Source organism: Tauraco erythrolophus, chromosome 11 (genome assembly GCF_009769465.1).
Source record: "Tauraco erythrolophus isolate bTauEry1 chromosome 11, bTauEry1.pri, whole genome shotgun sequence".
Classification (NCBI taxonomy): domain Eukaryota; kingdom Metazoa; phylum Chordata; class Aves; order Musophagiformes; family Musophagidae; genus Tauraco; species Tauraco erythrolophus.
In genome coordinates, this window is record NC_141475.1 from 2,189,099 (window position 1) to 2,212,820 (window position 23,722).

At 49.3% G+C, this 23,722-nt stretch overlaps 1 protein-coding gene across 1 annotated transcript; it reads right to left on the reverse strand.

Moving 5' to 3' along the window:
• Positions 1-524: 524 nt before the first annotated feature.
• A4GNT (alpha-1,4-N-acetylglucosaminyltransferase) lies at positions 525-3,442 on the reverse strand. The gene is given in 4 exon segments (XM_009981949.2): positions 525-617; positions 619-1,137; positions 2,138-2,587; positions 3,326-3,442. Coding segments are annotated over 4 exon segments (1,179 nt in total).
• Between the last annotated feature and the right edge of the window lie 20,280 nt (positions 3,443-23,722).

Here is a 23,722-nt window from a genome sequence, read left to right on the forward strand (position 1 = left end):
ACACGGATTAATGAAAAGACAGTGGTTTGGGCCTCTCTTCATGAGCAATTACTGTCCTCCATCCTCTGCTACACGGTTCCATTACACTTGCCTCAGAGGCTCCAGCCCAGTCCAAGGCCTGTCGTGTTCGTCACTTCTCCGACATGGGTAGCTGCCAACAGCGTCAAGAGGTGCGGAGATGAAATGCCTCCCAGGAGGCCCTGCACCTCTTTAGGGACTTTTCCCTTACAAAAGCTGGCTAGTAAGGCTTGTAAGTCCGTTTGGTTCAGGAAGGTTTGGTTCACGAGCGCCTATAAGGAAACAGACCGAGGCAAAAGCGTCCATACTGTCACTGGAGGCTACGTCCGATGGATACTCACCACCATTCTGCACATGCTCCTTAGCTTCCCAAGGGAGTACAGATGGTGGCTATGAAAAGGTCTTTCTTTCTCCTGCAAAACCAGCTACTCACACCAGTGGTGACTGTGTTTTGGCCCCAGGACGGGGAGGGCTGGAAGGATCACCCCCCTCCTCCTTACACCACGTCACGCATCGTCCTCAGAGCCTGTGAAATCCCTCAGCTCAGCGTTTTGGATGAGATCCTTGTACGTGGTGGGGCAGTAGGCTTTGTAGAGTTTTTTCAGCTAGCGTGTTGCTGCCCGCGACCACGACTTTCCGGTTGTGGTTCATGAAGTTCCACAAGTGCAGCGCATAGGAGTGGTTGAAATTGGGGCTTTTGTCCCAGACCGTGTAGTACCGGCCCCAGGCTGGGTACGGTATGGGGTAGAAACGCTGGGGATTGAGGAAGGAGATGTTCTGGCAGCTGTGGTCCTCGGTGCCTTTGAAATCCGTGAGATTGCAGATGGTTTTGAGCATCCTTGTCATTAGAAAGGGCCCCTGGTTCCCCCAAATGTTCCCATTGTACTTGAGAACAAAGTTCTCCATGCAGTCCCAAATAAATTTGTGGCGGGCAGGGAAGCCAAAGATGCCATTGCTGGAGAACCGCGACTTCTGCGCCGCTAGAAAGCTTTCCTCAGGGATGGGCCTGATGGAGATGACATCTGTGTCCATGTAGATGCCCCCGTACTTCCAAATAAGTGCCAATCTGCTGGCATCGGAGCTGACGTGGACCCAGTTCTTCTCCTGCTCCGGGACTACCTGCGGAGTTGGAAAGGTGAGACAGTGAAGCGATGCCGCCGGCAGAGAACGGACCACGTCCATCCATTGGATGCAAACGGCACCGTAAAACTGCGCCTGCCCCCCTGCAAATGTCATTGGCCGCCTTTTCTTCCTCCAGCTATTGAATTTTATTGGAATAAGATAAGGGAGAAGCTCGGAGCAACGCTTTGCTAATAGACATGAACGCAGGAACATGTCCCGGGTGTTTCATCAGAACCTACAACGGTAAATCAATGACACCATGAATCATCGCCTGCTATTTCAGTGGAACACAACCCACTTAACACGCTCCCTGATCACTCCCAGCTCTTAGAAACAGGCTTTTCTTTGGCATTTTTGGTATTCCGAGTCATTTTTTTTCTCCGGAGAAGGAAGAGTTTGGAGGAAACACGCCTGCCCTGCACAGGGATGGAGCCAAACAAATTTGACAGAAGCTACTTGCGAGCAGTTTGCCAGGAATTTAGTTCCAGGGTGGAGCTCACAAGATCCCACCTTGGTTTTGCATATTGCTACTTTTTTTTTTTTAATTAAAAAAAAATAAAATAAATGTCTCCCGCATCTCATCTACTTGTGGGCTCTGTCGGTGTGTGGCAGCATTAACAAGCGCTCGGATGACTCGGGCAGCACGTGTTGTTCAACCAGCTTCTGTTGAGAAAGATTACTGAGCGATGTTGTATCAAAACACGTATGCAATCTATTTTTACCAATTTTTAATTTGCCAAAAAAAAAAAAAAAAAAAAATCTGATTCTCCAGATAGGAGGCGAAAACGCTGGTAATGTGTTCGATAAACAGATAGATGTATATGCCTCAAAACATGGCAAAAATGAGTCTATTCTGAAGAAAACAAAAAAAGATTACTAATTTCACAGCCAGTCCTGCATTCCTCCAGTCATTTTAAGCATAGTTCAGACCTTTTTCCCCTGCTATTTATGGTGATTTTCATATTTCCCTCTGTTTTCCCCTTATTATAATGCCCACCTGGTTGTACCACTGGAGCAGAGGGGTCTCCTGGAAGACAGTTTCCATCTGGAGAGGGAAAATGAAGACATTCTTCATAGAAGACAAAAGCGAGAAGGCTGCGTATCTGGAGTTCAAGTCAAACGCCGTGTCGTTCGTAAGCCCCTTCATGAAGAGGATGATGGGCCGGTCCTGGTAAATCCTGGCCGCAGACTCCACGGAGCAGGACACCAGTGGGGGTGGCTCCAGGCGCTCCGTCGTTTCCAGAAAGATGATGCTTTTGCCCAGGTTCAAGATCTGCTCAGGTGTCAGGAATTGCTGGGACATAGGCATATAGGAGAAGAAGAAGCTGGACAGCAGGGAGATCTCATACAAAATGCCCGAGAGAAAGAAGAAGCAGAGGCATATCTGGATTTTCTTCAACATTCTTGATTTCCGTGGGCATCTGCAGTAATGCCTTGGACATGGATGCTGAGGAGAGACAAGGAACAGAAAAAATATGTGCCAGTGTTATTACTTAGGACTGGGAAATGGTAGGACATAGCTTTGGACAGCGTAGCATGAAGGCAGTTTGATGAAGCTCATGTCTTTCCCCCAGGACAAACCTAGTGAGACGCCTAATGGTGCAGAGGGCTCTGCCCTTGGGGTGTGGTGTGCTGGGGTCCCACCTCCTCATCCCCAGCCAGGCACTGGGGACCAGGAGAAGTCTTGGAGAAGGGACATACAGCTATGTGTCATGATACAGCTATGCGGTCATTGGGTTGGAGGAGAGGGAAGGACCAAGGGAGACAGAGGAGAGAGCAAGGCAAGAAGGATCACCTCACCCCGAGGACCCCCAAGCCCATCCCTGGGGCAGGCTGGTGTAGCGCACCGTTCCCAAGCACTGCGGCATCATGCCAGCATGTCGTTGTCCGCAAGCAGGAGATGTCCCAGGGATTTGAGGAGAAAATCCTGATGGGCCAGTGGAATTAGGTGGCCAAGGGGTAGGTGAGTCCCAGCGAGGGGAAGGTCATGATTACAGTTTGGGATGTGTCAGCCAAAGCTTAGAACATTGGTATGTAGGCACTGAAGTCTTTTTCCCAATTCTGCTCACACTTCAGCCCCAAAGGCTGTGCAGGACTCGGGTCCTGCAAGGGTGGGGGCTGCAGAAGGACCGGAGAGAGACAGATGTAAGGACAGAAAATGGATGGCTTTGTACAAGCGGTGTACCTGGCTTATAGATCTGACAAATCGACATTTCCAGCCTGCTTGTTTGCCATCACGGTGGCAATCAGGCTCCCTTAAAGCCCAGCTCCCCGGTGAAGGCACCCAAACCGTCTGGAGCATGCAAAGGGATTTCTGAAGGCAGGAGACTGATGCACGGAGGAAAACTGGCTCTGCTGCAGGCTGAATCTCAGTCCCAGAAAAGATTTGGGGCCGATGGGACCCACCTAAAAGGACAAAGAAAGGACAGGTTTTAGGTTGGACTCATCTCGTGCCTACAAGGCAGGCATCCAAGGCCAGATTGGATGAGGCTTTGGGCAACCTGGTGTAGTGGAGGGTGTCCCTGCCCATGGCAGGGGGGTTGGAACTAGATGATCTTTGAGGTCCCTTCCAACCCAAACCATTCTATAATTCTATGATTCTACATCAGCCTGGCTCAGCTCCTTGTTCCTGGTCTCTCAACGACACGAGCACGTACAGCACCGGGGAGTGCCTGCCGGTAAGAGGCAGGATGGAATCTTATCTGCATTGCACTGTTTGACAGGCTCGTGACGCAAGGAAATTCCCTCCTGAATCGCCACCTGGTCGCATCTGAGCAACCACGTTTGCTCTGCAGAGCCCACGAGCCAGGGTCCAACGGAGAAGAGACGCCTTGAATGACAACCCAATGTCCAAGCGCCCTCTAGAAGTGTTTCAAGCTCGATTAATTAAAGGGAATGAGAGGAAACAGGGCTCTGTGTGCTCGATTAATTAATGAGATGCATCACCATGTCACCCAACCAGAATATAGATAAGCCCGCGGCTTAGCCAACCGCGTGGAAATTCCCCTGCAAGCCCTTGAAGCTGTGGCAACTCCTGCTCCGTTTCTCAAAGCCTGATCTCATCGAATTAAATATTAAAGCAATGAGTGTTCCCATCAACGACTGTTCCCTACAGCTTTCCATGCCGTATAGCAAATTCCGTTGTTTTTCACTGCTGCGGCACAGCGTTCCTCGTCATGCCCTGGGTTCCCACGGGAGAAGATGCCAGCGGGTGAGAACGCTGTACCCACCGAGGACCAACGTGGCTGTGGGTATGATGTGATGGACAAAGCCAGCAGGTTTGCAGCCTGCAGAGGAGGGAATGCTTTTTTCATTATCATTATTAGTGGAGGGTGTCCCTGCCCATGGCAGGGGGGTTGGAAGTAGATGGTCTTTGAGGTCCCTTCCAACCCAAACCATTCTATGATTCTGGGATTCTATGATTATTAGATATAAAATATATATAGTTATATAGTACATATAATTATTAGATATTTTAAACTATTTTTATTAATTTTATTATCATTAATAATATTATTATTATTATTCCCTTAATTTCCCCCCTTCCTCTCATTGCCCCAGCACCCTGCAGAGGAGCCCTCACTGCGAGGCAGCGCCTTGAGCCCGGGGCCTCCCTGCGGATATGGAATTTGGTCGGAAGACAGGGAGCGGAGAACAAACACCAGCAGTTTGGAAACGACTTGTTCCCAAGCCCACAGATAAAGCAGCCTGTGCTGCAGAGCACGGTGGCCCCAGTGACATCCAGTGCAGCGTGGGTGCCCGGTGCTGAGCCCAGCACGGGAGGGCTGGAGAAAAAGCAGCAGGAGCCAAATTAAAATAAACCACTTTACCGGGAACTATGGAATTTCCTTCCACATTGCCCTCCTGCCTCTCTCAGACACGTGCTCCTGACTTTCTCCAGCTGCTTGAAAATAAAACAGACAGAAAAAGTGGCCTCCGAGCAGCTTCCTCACCAATCTCAGCTTGGCCAGATTTTCAGGCTTATTTTTTTTCCCCCCTCCATTCCCAACCCAATTTCTGTGCTGTTCCAGTGCAGTCCAGGGACTGGAGCTCCCCTCCCTCTGCTCTTTGCCGTTTTTAAATCTTGACACCACTCTCTTGGCAATGTTTGCTTGAAGCGGAAAACTTGGGCTTTGCTTTGATTAGAAACGGGACCATCAGAACGTTCCCATTACCGGATTAATATTTCTTCTTTGATGGCCTAAAGATCCGATGTCTCGGGTCTTTATGAGCACAGCCGTGCTCGCAATAGTCGTTCAAATCTAAAATAGTCCGGGAGGCATTTTATTTGCAAATTGTGGGGAGAGAATAAGTAGGCACTCCAACAGACACCGGCTCTGCGCACGGCATTGCGAAGAGAAACGCGACTCTTTCCCCCTCTCATTCCGGGAAATTGTTTTGCTTGGTTGGTTTTCCGAAACCCCTGCGTGGCGACTTATGAATTCTCATCACATTTGACCTGGAGGCTGCTGTTATCAAAATGTTCACTTCCCTGCTCAAGTTAAAAGGACTGCAGCGCCGAATGTTAAAAATAAATCCCAGCCCTTGAATAGATTACCCTGCCGAGTGGGGTGCTTTTCTGGATGCGGCAGACGGCACGCTGGCTTGATGGCCCATCTTGTAAAGATATTTCTTTTCTCGGGGCGATTTCGGTATTTCGAGCGCGGGATGAAAACGGGTGGGAGGCTACAAGAGAGATTACTACGGGTGTGTGATCATTCCTCCGAGGTGTCCGCGAGACACGGGAGGTGGGAAGGTACAGCGGGATTTTTCAGTAAATAACACCCAAGGGAGCAAATCAACCCGCCGGGGTGCTGGCAGCTGTGCGTATCCCCCCTGCACATCACAGCCTGACCCCACGGCAAACACCAGCCTGGCTTGGGATGAGAGTACTGGGGTCCCCACGGACAGAGGGACCACCTCCCACTGCAGCCCACAGGGCACGACCAGCCCTGCAGGTATGGCGTTAAGGCTAAACTTGGGACAGGGACCCAGCTTGCACAGGGACTAAGCCTTCTCCTCACTCACCAAAAGGATTTTTTGGTTTTGTTTTTAATAAAAAAACAGCAGCAGCTGCAGCTTTCAGTTTGCACAGCCCTTTAGCTCAGGTTGGGTTGGAGTTTTAGACCATCTGAAGCGAGTCACCTGCATTAACTGAGCCTTAACCTATGGTTTATGCACCACAGGTAGATAAGACACATATCATGGTCCTCTGGCAATGCCAAACACTGCTGTCACCGAGTCCTCGTCCCCACTGCTCCTGGGCATCCCTCAAGACTCAGAAGAGAGGCTCCCATCCTCTTGTCTACCCCTAAAAACTCTGGCTTTCTTCTGAGAACCAGTGAGTTTCGCACTTGCATCTGCACCCATCCAACTGGGTGACTGTCCATATTTCTCTTGGCAGGGAATAATGCCAAGGCAGACCCCGTTTGTAACACACGTGGCATCGCTTGACCCTGCACCAGTTCACTTTCATGCCTTTACAGAATCCGCTCGAGTAAATTACAGCTACAATGGAGTTAGCGCGCGTGCATGCCCTTCAAAGCCAACTTCCTTCCAGATTTAACACCAGCCTCATTGGGAACCTCTTCCAAATGGAAAACCTGTAGGGGAATATGCCATGTTCATCGCAGACCGTAACCAGCGCAGCCTCTCCAACCCCCAGCGACGCGTGCCGGCGAAGGGGCTTCTTACTGCGCTGCTTCTCACCTGCTTTGGTTCTACAACCTGATGCATTCATAGAGATAAAGCAAAACTCACCTCTTGGCTGCAAAAAGCAGGCAAAGCATGCGCCCTGTTGGAAGTAAAGCCAAGATGAGCCGCTCTGGAAGGTGTCCACAGCTGGTGGAGAGCCCTTTGCCTGTGCCGTAGGAGCTGCACCTCCTCTCTGCTCTCTTCTGCCCTGCCAGGGCTTGGAGCAGCCTCATGGCTTGTTCTCCACCAGCTCCGGTGTTTGCATTCTTGGTGCACTGAGATAAGGCTGAGGAAGGAGCTAGGGCTTTCAAAGGTGTGGGCATGCAGCGCGAGGTCCTTCTAGTGGCCAGACATCAGCCCCACCGAGGGTCAGGGAGAGATGGGTGGGACTGAGCAAAGTGAGTGCCAAAAGTCAGGCTATTTGCACCTTTTGGGGGTGGTTTACAGCATATTCAGTCTTTTTGTATCTAGAACCCGCACTTGTGGAGGCTACTTTGCATCATAGTGCCCTATAGCAAAGAACAACTTTTCTGGAGTGGCATCAACTCTCTGAATACTTCCAAGGAAGGCAACAACAGGCAGACACATCCCTGTCTGAGAGAGATCAGGCAGGCAGGGAGTTTTGCAGATCCATCAGAGCTTCTGCTTGTTCCCCACATCCTGTCCCCAGGAGGATGCCTTGAGTGGTACAGGAGTATCGTCAGGTGCCCCCAGGATTGGGATGACCCAGCTCAGGTTGGAAGGATCCCCCACAGATTTTCTGGCTCTGGGATGTAAGAACTTCAGTGGCTGTCCTGTGCTGGGACAGCAGAATTTGTACGGGAGAGGTGAAGCTGTGGCACCAGAGAGAAATCCCATCCCTCCTGCAACCCTGACTGCTGGACCAGCATCACTCAGCCCGTGCGAGGAGACCACAGAGCATCTTGCTGGGATGCAAATCTTGAGCTCCCGGTCACCCACAACGATCAGGCTCTTTGCAGCTGCCCTCCCACTCCTTTTTCCCCCTTCTCCTCCTGATTTTTGGCAAGATTACGTATCCAGGGCAGATTTACCAGCAGGGCTGGAAGCTTTGTCCAGCCAACAGGTGCCGGCAGCTGTGCAAGCAAACATGGCAAAACCACTCATTTGCCACCTCGGTCCACCAACCACACTTATTAGCCACCAAAAAGCACTCGGCTCATCCCCTCCACAGCGGCACGAAATCCTGCCTTCCTGCTCTTAATTAAAATTAAATGAAAAATTAGCCACCGAATAGGGCAGGGCGTGCCCGTTCGCTGCCAGCCAGCGCGGGGGCACCCCGCCTCGGGGTGCGAAGGACCTGCCCCCCAGCTTTTGTTTGCCCTCCCGCGTACGTGTTTCCTGCCGCGGAGAGGGCTGGCGGGAGATGCAAGCGTGGCTAAAGGCAGAGCAAAACACGGGAAAGCTATCGAGATAGCCCGGGTTTAATCAGCAGATAGCGCCCAGGGTGAAAACGCCAGGAGGGCTCCGATGCCAAAGAGGTCCCTTGGGCACTGACGTCAGCCAGGAGCCCCCGCGCCCCGGCACGCCTCTCAGCAACAAACCCTCTCCTTCTGCAAACACTCGCTCAGGTCCGTCGTTTGCAGCTTGAGCCGTGAGGAAATAGGATGGCCGGCGTGCAGCTCCAAAGCCTGGAGCTCCTCCGGGGATGGACACGTCCATTCATCCCTTCCCAACGCACATTTCCAATGTCTTCCGAGCTTACAGGCTTTGAGCAACGTGGTGTAGTGGAGGGTGTCCCTGCCCACGGCAGGGGGGTTGGAACAAGATGATCTCTGAGGTCCTTTCCAACCCATATCATTCCATGATTCTATGATTCTACAGGATGCATTAATACAGGGGCACAGATGGGGACAGATGGCAGCTGTTATCACAAGTTTCACCCCAGCTTTGATTTTGCACAATGTGAAAGCATCTTCCTCCTGCACTGGATCCTACCATTGCCTCGATGCACCACCGAGTCCCGGAGTTAGGGAGGGAATTTTCTGTGCAACCCCCTCCTGCAGAAGGAGCGATGTAAAGTTGTAGCCCGGAGCAGCCCGTGTCACCAGGATATAGGGGAGGTGATGAAACTATGGGCCAAAGCACACAGGCTCAGTGTTTCTCAGGCAGAAATTCATCTCAAGGGATTCTCCTCTCTCCCCTTTGCACCTCTACAGGCAGAGCCCCAGGGTTTGGCTGGGCTCTGATCTCCTTAGTGAACATCTTGGCCTCAGAAAGGTGCTTTTGAGGGCTGGACTCGTCCCATCTATTAATATATCAGCTAAGCTGAGTCAAACCTCTTCGTATCTTCTCAGCTCCCCACCTGGATGTCGTGAGCTGCCGGCATCTCACAAGGACACTGCCCTGTTCTCCTGCTCCATGGTGTGATGGGCCAGATGCCACTGCCATGGCCTTGCCTTGTGCCCCACCAACCCGTCACGTGAGTTTGGGTCCCCAGCATCCTGCACTGCACAGCAATGCAGTGGTGGAGGGGGACAAGCAGGCTCACAGACACCAGTGACCCTGGTCTACATGGAGCTGGGGCTTGCAGCGTTGGTGAATGGGGCACTGCCAAGTAGCTCAGACTGAGGCTGTTGCCGGCCTCACACCCCCCAAAAAAACCCTAAATATGAAGAGTAGCCAAAACCCTGGTGCTGCTCTGCATTACCCTCTAGAGGAGACTGGGGTTTGCTTCACTGCACGGGGAGCCCAGAGAAAGGGGGAGTCTGCAGGTGGAGCCTGTGTCAGGTCCTCCTGCAGCCCCAAGGGCTTGGTGGCATGGCCAAGGGAGGCAAAAAAACCCCAAAAAATCACACCCCAGTATCACACAAGCAGTCCGAGGCCCCAGCTCCCAACAAGGTGACCAGTAACACAGTCATGCTTTCCCTTCACCTCTCCATGCTGCTGCACATCCGACAAGCACGGAGCAAGATTTGAGCCTTGAACGCCATGGGAGACTCACCATGGTTACAGGGAAAGTGTTGCACCAGCTTTGACCCGTGGTCTGCCTACTCAGGCTTGGTCCACGTGCAACGCTGGCTGCTTCTGGCAGGGCATCCAGTGTCTTGGGCTGCAGATGTTTCAACTGTTCCACCTGATGCTCTGCAGCAGCGATGGTGCTCACTGGGGCAGACTGGCTTTCTGCTCTGGAGCCCACCCAAGCCACCTTCTTCTCCATAGCAGAGAACTTGTGGAGATTTCTTTTTATTCCGAATAACCTCAGGGACAGTAATCCTACAAAATCACCCTTGCTCCTCTCAGAGATGAGGTTTGGTTTAGTCCTGAGCTTGAGAATCTGCTTCGGTTTTGCTCCATGAAAGGATGATCATATGTGCTCTGGAGATCTCCTCCAAAAATGGATGTTCATTGATGTGGTTGCTCGAGGATGCTCCAGCAATGGCTGGGCACTGCTGTCCATGAGCCCAACCAGCCGCTGGTCTGGATGTGGCCCTAACGGTGTTCAAACGGATGATTTCTCACCCATTCAGAAGAGAAGCCAGGGCCTGAAGGCAGACATCTCAGGGGGTCACTGGTGTTCCCCTAGAAGCAGAACACGTTATATTTCCATACATACTCTTAGCATCACCCAAAACAGGTTATTTAATAACATTAAACAATATCTCAGTTTCTAAACCCTACCAACGGTCTACTCAGGTCCGTGCCTGTGACCACTGCCAAGCACAAGGGTTAGATAAGTTCCTCAGGGCTTCTCACCTGCTCACACTTCCCATATCTCCCTTCTGAAACACAGACACTTGTCCCAAACGAACCAACTGATGTCGTTGTTTTCCAAAGTAGCTCCAAAGACCTCTTTCTAGAAAGTTTCAGCCCATCTGAACACCATCTCGGCAAGGTTACAGCAATTAAACTGGGGTGCCCGTCGTTCAGGGGCTGTGGTTGGTGCCCCATGCACAGCCCAGCTTTTCATAGAATGGTTTGGCTTGGAAGGGACCTCAAAGATCACCCAGTTCCAACCCCCCTGCCATGGGCAGGAACATCTTCCACTACATCAAGTTGCTCGAAGTCCCATCCAACCTGGCCTTGAACACTTCCAGGGATGGGGCAGCCACAGCTTCTCTGGGCAACCTGTGCCAGTGCCTCACCACCCTCTGAGTGAAAAATTTCTTCCTTGGATATAATGGAAATCTCCCCTCTTCCAGCTTAAATCCATTGCCCCTTGTCCTGTCACTACACACCCTTGTAAAAAGCCCCTCTCCAGCTTTCTGGAGCTTTTCCCTTCGTACACTACTCCCTTTAGGCATCCTACTTGCTGTTGGTAATTGCCAGCATGTACATCTTTTGGCACTTACTGAAAGCTTGTGTCTTCTTTAGAATTGTGTTGATACAGTAGAAAACTCATTTGCTCCTTTTGAGCGAGAGAGACGCTACAAAATACTGCTTTTCTTAGTTAATTTACCAAAAAATCAATAGCCGTCGCTCGGGAAACGGCAAAGCACTTACACCTTACATGCCTACGGACGGAAAAGAAGCAAAGCTCGTGTCACTTTGCCATAAATAAAGGGACCCAGAGTCACATCTCTCAAAGGCGAGCTCGTCAGTCCGTTCGGAGGAAGGCAGGGCCGTAGGCACGAACGGAAAAATATGGGAGGAAGGAATGCGAGGAGCGGGATTGTGCCAAATTACGAGCAATATCTCCGTGCTCAAAGGTTGCCATATTTGTGTTTCTAACGCTGGCTGTGCCCATGCAGCTTTAGAGATAAAGCAAGTGGAACGACCAAAAAGGCAGCCACCCTATCTGCCACGTGAGAGGAGTTTACTTTTATCTGCCTAATTTGACGTCGTTAAGCTTTTCGCAACTTCCCAGCTGGCGATAGCATCACGCCCTGCACGCACACGTGCCTTATTACAACCTGCCTCCAGATATTAATTTATATGTTGTCATATCAGGACTTCAGGGAATTAACTGGTTTTAAGTGTTTTCTGCATCGGACAGCCTTTGGTTTTTTTACAAGGGGTTGTTAACTGAAGGCATGATGTTGTCGGTACGACAGGGAGGAGGAGGGTTTGGTTGGGGGTGTTTCCAAATCTGCCTTTACATCACAGAGGCTTTTTGTGCCAGTATATCAGAGTGCAAACACCATTAGACCTTGGGGGCCTCACTTGGCAAAAAAAAAAAAAAAAACCAACCGCTTTTTTTAAAAAAAAAAAATCTCCTCTCGTTAGAAACAGCTCAGTTTCCTCCTCCCAGAGCCAGTGTAAACTACTAGTTACATGCTACAGATTGTATTTCAGCCATTATATTCAGGCTGGGTCAACACCCTGCAGTCCCTACGAGGCAAAAAAACCCCACGAAGCAAAGCCCTCAGCAATTTGCATGCTATTAGCATGCAAGCAGGATGGTCCAGAGCAAATCCACCCCTGTCCTACCCAGGTTTCGCTAGACCCCACAAAGCTCCCAGCTCCTAAAAAACGAGAAACGCTGGAGAACGGTAAAACCAGGAGGTGGGTGTTGAGCAGTGATGGACGTACGTCTGGAGGAAGGGCATTAGAAAGTCCATCAGAAAATCCTGCTTGATTTTATCACCGTTTTGTGGATAGCCAGTGCCAAGAGCTTTCTATATTCATGAGTTCGTCGGAGTCGTATTTCAAAATAATAAATGTTGTCGTTATGATCATCATTATCGGATTGAATTTCTCTGTTATGTAGTGAGTGATTGGAATTACTTACTGCCTCCAGCACAGGAACCACCTAAAGAATAATACAAGCAACTAATATTTCTGTAGCTGTTACTACAGGGTTCTGCTGTTTGTTTATTTTTTTTAAGTGAGAAAAGTGTTAACCAGAACAACAGCAACAATCATAACACAAATAAAGTTATTATAAGGTTGCGTATGACACTACCAGTTTTTTGGGTTTTTTTCAGTTAAATTTAGTTTGGGGCACACGACTTATGCCTTTTTGAGATTTTTCTTGAATTCTTAGAGCTCTGCCCCTAATAACCACGTCACGCTTTCCGCCTGCTTTATCCTACGTACAGAGGAAGGAAAGCCAAACACATCCCAGCAGAATGACTTCCTGATCCAAAGGCTGCGAAGGAGGATGATGAGGCTGTTTTCTTCAAACCCCTTATCAACCATCTTTAAGCCTGTTTGCTCCCATGGCCCGCGTGTGCCTCCTTGGCTCGTGTACTTTGGAGGTGGGGCTTTCCCCGCTCGCGGGCACGTCCAGTACCGTAGCTTTTATCCTCACAAGCTCGGCCACAAAATGCTGTGTGTTGACAAAAAGCAGAGGAGATGAACCAACTGACCATAAATCATGCACTTGCAAGCTCAATCTAGATAACTAGAGGATAGAGTGGATCAGCTGTGATAGATGGCTTTCCTCCAGCTAGCTGACAGCCTGGGGAGTGCGGAAAAAAAAAAGGCAGAAGGGGATGCAGAGCTGCCTGGGAAGTACTCCAGAGACCGTGCTAGCATGGACTGGTCTCCCCTGCCATCCCAGAAGGGTTTATGGTAGAAGTAACGAGGCCCTCCTCACCCTAGTTACTTCCTCCCCGTCGTGATCAGCAAGTCCCCTCACTGCCTCCACCGAGCTCCATCCTGACCTCCCTCCATCCTGACCTCCCTCCATCCTGACCTCCCTCCATCCTGACCTCCCTTTTCATGTCATCAACAGGGTGCCTCTATCCAAAGAGCTGCCGTGGCATTGGAACACAGAAAATTAGCAAGACACAAGACTTTCCAAGAGGCCCCCGATCTAGTTGTCAGCATATTTTGACGTGAGTCCAATGGGCTGGGTTCGAAAAAGATTGGATCCCACCACGCCAAGACGCAACATTTGGTTGAGCATCTGCCAAAAGAAAACTAGCAGACTGCTGGGAAGGCTGCATTTTCCAGGATATTTTTTTTTTTTTTTTTTTTTTTTTAAGTCATGCACAATGGCAAAGAAGATCACTGTGAGCATCTTCAGCTCCCCAGTCTATGTGAGCAAGTACGTGGGTCAGCTGGAGGGGACACTTATCACGAATGTTAGGCAAAATTTAAACTTGTGGCCCCAGCGTGATGGCAAGTTGCTCCACTGCCACACTAGAATAATCTCAGCACACTCCTATCCAGAATTCAGGATTTTTCCCTGCAATAATCTGGAATAATTCTGCAATTATACAGACCCTTGGTCCATTACAACTGGGTGGAGGAACAAGTCACTTCCATGTTACCTTCATTTCAGTCGTGCCATGTCATTATCTGATGAGAAAAACTAGAATTACGTTTTGGTGGCTAAAATTACCACTCATTAACTCTGCTGACTGCTTCCACATCCATGACATCAGAGACGTGTGATACCTTCCCATGAGGAACACTCTGCACTGGCATATTTAGAGGACCCCCCCTTCTCTCCCAAGAGTAAGAATAATTTTTGCAATTACTTGGGAGTTGCAGAGGTGTCTCTGAGCCCTGAGGATCTATCCTGCATTGGACAACTTGCAGCCATCACCTCCTGCCTTCTGCCTCCGTTCTTTAGAAATTTGTGCTCATATGAGGGATTGAGATAGGCTCCAGATCTTAAAGGGGGCTTATAAAAAAGTTTGGGACAGATTTTTTAATAGGGCCTGTAGTGGTAGGACAAGGGGCCATGGTTTTAGACTAAAAGAGGGTAGATTCAGACCAGATATAAGGAAGACATTTTTCAATGAGGGTTTCTGAACACTGGCACAGGTTGCCCAGAGAGGTGGTAGATGCCCCGTCTCTGGCAACATTCAAGATCAGTCTGGACCAGGCTCTGGGCAATCTGATCTAGTGGAAGATGTCCCTGCTCTAGGGGACATCTTGTGTAGTCTAGTCTTGTCTAGTCCAAAGGACCTAGACAACCTTTAAAAGTTTCTTCCCACCTGAAACCATTCCCTGATTCTATGATCTCCAGAGTAGGGAGAGTGGATGGAGAGATAAGAATGGGCAAAAATACCAGGTCAGCAGAGAGGTACGTCTTCAAAGCGAGGTGAAGGCTAGAGCCAGACTGAGCATGACCACATACATGTAAGGAAAAAAGAAATCATTGAAAGTTTCCATGGTGAAATACATAAATGTAGGTAGAAAGGGGACAGTCAGCCAGCGAAGCAGGACCAGGCTAAAGGGTAATCAAAGCATTCTCTCAAATCATAGAATCATAGAATGGTTCGGGCTGGAAGGGACCTTCAAAGGTCATCTAGTCCAATCCCCCTGCAAGGAACAGGGATATCTCCAACTAGATCAGGTTGCTCAGGGCCTCGTCCAACCTGGCCTTGAACGTCTCCAGGGATGGAGCATCCACCACCTCTCTGGGCAACCTGTTCCAGTGTTCTACAACTCTCATGGTAAAAAATTTTTTCCTAATATCCAACCTGAATCTACCTCCCTCTATTTTAAAACCATTACCCCTTGTCCTATCACCACTGGCCCTCCTGAACAGCCTCTCCCCATCTTTCTTGTATTAAATTAAACAGATAACTAGTTTTTGATGGCAAAGGTGACGTGGATTGGGGAGTGAAGGCAGACAGATGCTTGGAATAAGAGGTGGGAAATGAAAGCAGCCACATCTGCGGACCCTGGAGGGGGACCCAGACGAAGCCTGAGGGGTTGGGGAAATCTCCATCCCGTTTGGGGAGAGGCAGCTCATGGTGTGCAGAGGAGAGAGCAGAGATTTCTAATGAGTTTTGCGGGGTCAAACGGCACCGATTGAACCCCCACAAGCAAATGGATTATAAGGAAAGTAGAGGAAGATAAGGAAAATGAAAAGCATGAGCTAGCCAGGCTACAGATGTGTTACCCATTTATAGTTATAGACACGACTGTAGGACAAATTCTGAAGGAAACATTAATTAAAGGCACTGAGAAAAATGAGATAAAGTGCAACACAAGTTTTACCAAAGGCAGTTTTGTGCCAGACTGTGCTGACATCTTCCTTTGATAAGATAATTGGTTTTCCAGACAAGGAAATTTGGTAGATCTAATCTATCTAGAGTTCAATAAAGCATTTGATATGGTGCCGCATGGGAAATTATTAGTGAAGCTTGAGAAAATGAGAATTAACGGAAGAACTCTGAAGTGGAGACTGACTGGCACAGGAGGCAGCAGCAGGATTGTCACCGGGGGAAACTGGACCGGCGAGATGTTGCTGATGGGTGTCCGAAACCACTGCCTGGAGGAACCCTCCTGGTAAAGGTCCTCCAATCTCTCAGGTTGGGAGCAGACTGGTGAAGTTTGGTTACTTACCTGGATTTTCTGCAGCAGGACTCACGTGTGCACTCGGAGCTCGCGACCTTGAACGCTGTGGATGGGAACATCGCTGCAGACTTTGTAGGGATGCACCTGCACCATGAGATGGCAATGTTGTACCACCGAAGAGCATCCACTTCTTTTTGCCTTCCAGCTCTAGTTTTCACTGCCTGGACACATTTCGGTACGTACTCCAAGAAATATCAGTGGTTGCAAACCGTGAAAACAACGATGATGGTGGGAGCTAAATCGGTCCCCGCGTGGCTCAAGCAACGTGGCTGTGGGCAATCAGCCTTCGTGTCTTCAGACTGAAAATGCACAGGTGACACGGGAAGGGAACACGCTGACATATGTCAGATGAGGACCGAGGCATCACCATCTTCACTGCAGATCCAGTCCAATAACCTTTCCTAATTTACCAAAAAAAAAAAACAAACCACCCAAAAGCAGGCAATGGTGCTCAGGGTAAGTGTGAGCATCTACGCATATGTACGTGGCAGAGAAAGAGGGAGAGGAGGAGACAATTTTATACAGAAATAAAATTTGCTTATTCCTTCCCTGTACTTTTAGCTGAAAATTACACCCAAATGCCACCCGATCAATTCAGCTGAAACGAGCCCTTAATCCTAATAAGTCTTGATCACCTTTTCAAACCTTGGAAAACAGCAGGGAACGCGTTTGCGTTGAGTATTAACACCTTGATTCAAATTTCCCTGGCATGCATCTAACCTACATCAGCCCCAAACGCTCCGTTAATATTAACCAGAAATGGAGAGGGCCAAAGAAACGCTTCGGGCTGCTTCTTCCTCCCCTCGCATCGTGTCGGATCACTCCAGCTCCTTCTCAAATCAGGAGGAATGGAAGGTGCATTAAATCTTTATGAATTTCAGCAGTTAAGGCAGGAGTGGGTTTCTCTGCCTGGGTTGAGATAAACACACCCCACTCGGGTCCTTTGGATGTATGAGAGATGTTTTAATCTCAAGTAAAGCAGAGAAGATCAAGAAAACAAGAGGCTTCTGAAGGCACCTAATAGGAAAATAGCTGATGCTGAGTTTTACCTGTGCTGTGACAGATTTAGCCAAGGAGAGAATTAATTATTTTCTTTAATTCTCTGAAAAAAAAAAAATCTTGGAGGAGCTCATTATTCCTCAAACCTAGAACAATTTTGTAAGTTTTAATGAGTCTTCGGGGGGACTTTTAAATATTGGATTTGCCAAAGGAATGCTGTTCCGGAGAAACGTGGGTGTTAGCAGCCCACTGTAACCCTTCGTTCAATCATTAGCCATTATGATGCCTCCTAACATTGAAATTCATACATTATTACTATATTTTCTAGATTTCTTACCTTTTTTTTTAAGTACCAGTGCAATGACTTCTTGCCAGTGGTAGCCTACGCAATAAAATTGTTTCTTCCTCCCTCTCATTTTACAGCTACCCAGGAATTTCTTCAGGTCATCTATCACTTACTAAATTATGGGTTAGGGTTGTACAAGAGGAAGGGCTGGCAGGCAGAAATCTCTTTTTATAGTAGTCTTGCACAAGCCTGGCCCCAGCTGCTCCAAATTAGGGTGGACCCAGTGGTGCAAATCAAGATGTATTCATTTGAATGCAACCGTGATTATTTTTCCCAGCTGAGCGTTGGATGGGGTGGGGCTTTTTCTGGTAACCTGCTCATCACCCTTTGGGTTCATCAGTGGACTTGGTGCTGAGAGTGCTTGTGGTGTGTGAGCTTTCCTGCCCTGCTGGGAGAGGAAAGGTGTGGAGGAATCCTGAAGGTGGTAGCATTTCATTTTCCCAAGAGCAATTTTACTGGCAGCAGCGAGAGCATCTGAAAAAAAGGATGGTGCCTGAGGTGTCCTGTGGGTATGGGGTCAGCTGGACCAGGGAAGGTGATGGGATGCACCAAGCATGCCTTTGCAAGTGGGTGTGAGGATGGGGATGAAATGAGCAGAGCAAAACTGCCTGTGCTAGGAAATAAAGCAGTGAAAAGAGAATAAAAGTTATTCAAGCAGCCTGCTTTGAGACCAGTGTAGGTCAGCTGGGTGGGAGACCATGCTCAGGTCTCCAGCTCAGCTTTCTTCTGTGAAGACTAAATGTAGCCCATAGGGAGTGTCTGTTACCCTGATTCCTTCACCTCCAAAGCAGCGTGGAGGTAAAACTTTCGCAGGATCTTAATTTCAAAGGGATACATGGAAATGGGGCTCCCCTCCTGGCATCCACTCGAAAGGCCACGCTGATCTCATGCCCTTGAGCAATGTGAGTCTGAGTATTTGGTCTCCAGCTTCTACACACATTCTCCTGTAGGACCAAACACTGGACTTTGCGAGTCCTTTGGATGTCCGTCCTAACGGCACCTCCTTAGAGCTGGACGCACCGAGTAGATCCCAAACGTGGTTGTGCAGATGTCCTTCCTGCTGCCAGCGTTTTCCTTACTGAGCCCTGCGATGACTGAGCAGTCGCAGAGCTCTCCTCCTATTTAGCTATAAATGAAAGGATCAAGGTCTTGACCTCTGGGAAACTGACTGTGAACCTGATCATTGTGCAGCCATGCCCAAAACACTGTATTAACTGGCAGGGAACATAAATCTGGAGGAACTAATGAAGACCCTAGGCCACTGTTCTCCATAGCTGTCTTGTTTAACATGATCTAGGAAAGGCAGGGGACCCTTAAAAAAACAACAAAAAACAAAAAAGCAGAAGATATAAGTGACCCATCAAAGTCAGGGAGAGACAGAATATTGTCAAGGAGGTGTGACAGCAGTGGATGAAGTATTGCAGAGCATTGCACTCACAACCGAGCACCACTGCCAAGGGGACTGGGGGGTGGGCAGTTATTCCCTCCAAAACTTCAGTGACCTTCGGGGCCATCCAAAATTGTTACAGGCAACGGAAGGTCCCATCCTGTAACCCATCCCTCTTCTCACTTGTCAAAGCAGAGTAGATGTGAGCGGCCTTTTGTTTCTGTCTTCATGGCAGTAGGGACCGAACAGCTTGTGGACGGTGTGATACCAGGGTCTCTCACTCATTTAAAAAGCCAAGGATCAATATTTAAGGAGAAGCAGGAGAACTTCAAAGGTGCCCAAGATAGAACTGGAGCGGAGGGCTGAGGTGTGAGAAGCTGCCTAGGGGATTTGTATACCCATGCTGGTTGAAATGGTTGGAACTCTGGACTAGAATACAACAGGGCAGCATAGATGTCACAGCTCACGGCTGCCCTCCCAAATTCTTGGAGGTCAGTACCCTCAGGGCCAATGACAAAGGGCATGGGTCGTTCTGTCGGTGAAATCAGTCTCTGCCAAGTCCATGTGGATCCTGATGTTGGAGATGGGGCTCCAAGTCTTCTGATAGGAAGGTGACAATGACAATGGCTTGGGGTTCAACTGTCACCTCTGCGATGGCTCATGGGGTGGCCGAGCCTGGCGTGCCCAGACAATGCTCCAGATAGGGACAGTCTGCTCAGGAAGCCTTGGGTGCCAGGGCCATCCACCTGTGGATGACAGCAAACCAGAATTAGATGCAGCAGTGATCCTCAGGTCCCCAGACTTGCCCGTCCTTGCTCTCGACCTTTCGAAATGACTGGCAGATGGATGGGAAAATTGCATGGGACAACAGAGAGTCAGGTAATGATTTAGAACTGTTTCCAAGCCTGCTGCTTCGTCGCAGTTCTCAGATGTGAGAGGACAGCATTACACTGGCTTTCCAAGGTAATGCAGGCGCTGATTTCCCCTAAAATTGTATTTTGGCCGCGTCACAATGCCGTCGCTGTCCAGCTGCCATTGGGATCCCCAATGGCACCGGGAATCAGGTGGGTTCCTGTCGTGTTCATCTGTCAGCGAGAGCAACATGCCAAGAACGGATTAAACCTCGACACTAGAGACCTCAGGAGCTCTGGTACCAGCCTGTGTCCCTCACTAATCCTATTCTCTATTATTTGTTATCCCATTAACACCTTGCACATTTCTTTCTCTCACCGCTGTGCTTCCTGAGAGACTTCTGGGGACCTTGTAATACGGTATTTTGTCGTTAAGAGTGTAAGCCAGCAAACTCTTCTCACTTAGCCTAGAAAATCCCTTGATAGAAAGATAGAAACCGCTTGCTTGTTTTCTTTCAATCAATACTATCCATTAAGATCTGTGTCTAACAGCTCCCAGTCCAAGTGAATAACTGAATGAGCTACCTCCTGTTTCTCTTAAACCTTTGGAAACAGTAAATGCTCTTCTAAAAAGAACAATTTGATATCACAGCCCTGTCTGGACCAGGCAGGGGGGCAGCTTTCGTCTCTGATGAAGGAAACAAAATTGCTCATGATTTTCATAGAGAGCAACGGAGAGCAAAGAGAAAACGGTCCCGCTGCGTCTCTGGAGAGCCCCACGGCACTGGGGAGACCTCATCTGGGGTAGACTACACCCTCACCCAGCACTGGTGCACTGGTCTGTCAGAGATTGCAGGGGCACAAGGTGTAAAATCTCCAGCATCAAGCCATTGCTGGTGGAAATTGTGCAGTTTCATGTACTCTTAGGGGTCGACTGTGAGCTGAGCCTGGCCTTGCTGCATGGGGTGGGAGGTGTGGACTGCGGCATGGCAGGGTGTTACAGGGAATATGGTCCCTGGGTACCTCGATGGCACAGCCAGCAGCTTCAGGCTACAGTGCACCCGCAGCATGGGCAGGATCCTGCTGCACCGTACCCTCACCAAAAGAAAGAGGCTTCTCTCCCCAGAAGGGCTCAGCTAAAGCCTGAGGAGCCTCATGGCTAGAAACCTTCTTCTCGTTCCTATCTTAAACCTGTCTGAGTCCAGCTTATACACTGTTGTCCTCGTGCCTATTAATACAGGCGCAATCGATATTTGGCAACCTGGTGTAGTGGAGGGTGTCTCTGCCCATGGCAGGGGAGCTGGAACGGGGTGATCTTTGAGGTCCCTTCCAACCCAAACCATTCCATGATTCGATGATTCTATGATTTTATTGCAATTGATATTATTGCAGTCGATATTATTGCACTCAATATCATTGCAATCAAAAGTAATACTGATATCGACGCTCCTCTTCTCTTAAGAAGCCCAAAACAAACTTTCTGCTTTAAGCAAGGAACCAGACCAGGTTTTCAGCCCGGATGGCAAAGCCCTCAGGTGATCCTGCCCTCAAACCCTATATCCAGCCCTCAAAAGTGTCCGCTGAGGGATTCCTGGCAGAGGTAGGCAAATATTCCTACATTGCACAGGCACCTGCAACAGATCATTTCTCCCTGTCAACGTTTCGGAGAGAAACTCCAGCCAGGAAGAGGCTTAGGAAAGGCTAAGAGGGTGATGACAGGAATGGAGAGCCTGTCTGAGAAGCACTTGGTGCCTAGAGAAACACGTTCACCGACCAGCGCCTGCTGCAGCGCTTTGCAAAACGTGCGGAGCTATGAAGGGAGGTGAGGAGCTATGAGGGTGGTGAGGCACTGGACCAGGTTGCCCAAAGAAGTTGTGGCTGCCCCATCCCTGGCAGTGTTCAAGGCCAGGTTGGACGAGGCTTTGGGCAACCTGGTGTAGTGGAGGGTGTCCCTGCCCATGGCAGGGGGGTTGGAACTAGATGATCTTTAAGGTCCCTTCCAACCCTAACGATTCTATGATTCTATGAAACGGTTTTCCCTTCCCACCCACCACCCCACGGAGCGTGCCACCGAGTGAACAGTAACTGAATGTGCTGCAGGAATGTGATCTGTGTTCATTATTGATTTGAAGGTTCATCGGTTAGCGTCGACGTGATCAATACTTATTATTCCGCCGATCGATTCCTGCTTTGTTTGTGAACTTTACCCAATTGATATACATTAAAAAGTTTAGCAGCATTGATAAGGTTTAAATCTCGAGCTCTAGATGGAGATGAAAAAGAAGCTGCTTATAACACAGAGCTCCCAGCACTGCGATACCTCAGCTGCAGTGGGACCTTGCAGGCAGATACTGCTTGGATAACCTGGGGTGCTCTTCTCTCCAGGCTGGACAGGCTAATGACCTCTTGGTCACATCAAGCCTAATTAGAGCTAGACCCTGCATTGGAATAAGATGAGCAGGTTCAGGAGGGTTTGTGCAGCCAAAGTTTCTGGGATAGACAATAGTCAAGAGGCTGTTGCTCCCTGATCGTATCACTCATGGGCCCTTCCTGGCTACAGGGTGCTGCTTGCAGGTGGTGGTAGTGGGCATCACTTTCCTAAAAGCAGCTGAGCTTGGACTACCCGAGATCCCTGGGTTGGGAGAATGATAGTGGTGCCCCTTGAGGAACCGTTTGCCAGTCCAGACTCATTTCATGACATCCTGGCATAGTTGTCCTATTTGAGTCCTAAACGTCCTCAGCTCAGAGTCATCCTGGCTGATGCAGTCTGACATGAGGAGCAAGAGGTCTCCTGATGAGCCAGGACTGAAATTCTCTGCAGTCCAAACCCAAACCTGTGCAGCAGCCTTGGAAAGAGATCGAGGAGCTCTCGGCTACATTGCCTCCATGAGCAGGACCGCACTCCTCTGCCCGATGTTCCCCTGGCCATCTGATGGCAGAAGAAGACTCTTGGAAAATATGCAGATCTGAAGTGAAATCCAGCAGTTTGCCTTACAGCCAGATGCAGGGAAAAAGGGCCCTACACAACGAATCCCACTGCTGCAAGACAAGAAGTCCCCATGGTCTGTCCAGGGGGATGAGACCAAAGTGCTGTTTGGGTTGTAAACGGTGTGTTTTCTCACCATCCCCTTTGCACACTTGTTCTCGAGATTCTGCACTGACTCCTTCCCTATCCCAGGCTCCGAATTGCTCTGGCTGCACTTCTGCCCACTGTTTGTTTGCAACACCCCTCATCTGCAAATACATGAGGGGGGCAAGCGTGGGAATTTTGGTGCTGAAGGCTGGCCTTTTTGCAGAAGGCTCTTCCCAATTAGCTGCTCAGGCACACCCGGGTTGCTAACGAGCCCCATCATTAGAATCACAGAATGGTTTGGGTTGGAAGGGACCTCAAAGATCATCTAGTTCCAACCCCCCTGCCATGGGCAGGGACACCCTCCACTACACCAGGTTGCCCAAAGCCTCATCCAACCTGGCCTTGAACACTTCCAGGGATGGGGCAGCCACAGCTTCTCTGGGCAACCTGTGCCAGCGCCTCACCATCCTCAGAGGGAAGAAATCCTCACCTGTGCCATCCTCTGGGGTAGTCCTGGTAAGGACATCATCTTTCGGGCTACCCCCTTCCCTTTTTCTCTGATGGTTGTCAAGGCAGGAGTAAAAAATATCAAGCAGTTTTAAAGGAAAAATAAAACACGCACGTATATATTTGCCAAAAGCATCCTGATTAAAACTGATTTTATAGCAGGATGCGAGCTGCAGCTGGAGTCAGCATCCGATTTGCTGGCCCCTGCCCTCACCAAACTACTTGTATATTATTCCCAGTTGTAAATTGCTTTGAGATTTCTGGAAGACATTAGAGTGGATAAAGCCCTATTTCTCTGCAGTCCTTTTAAACGTCCCCATGTAAAATCTATTAACATTCAGAGGGATGCATGGGGATGAAAGGCAGGGGGAGAAAAAAAAAAAAAGCCAACATTGCTAAGAGTATGCAGTGCCCAAAGCTTCGTGCAATTTTACCTGAAAATGAAGCTTTTGTCGGTGTCTTTTCTCCATGGGGCTTTTCCATTCCCTGATGTAATCTGAACA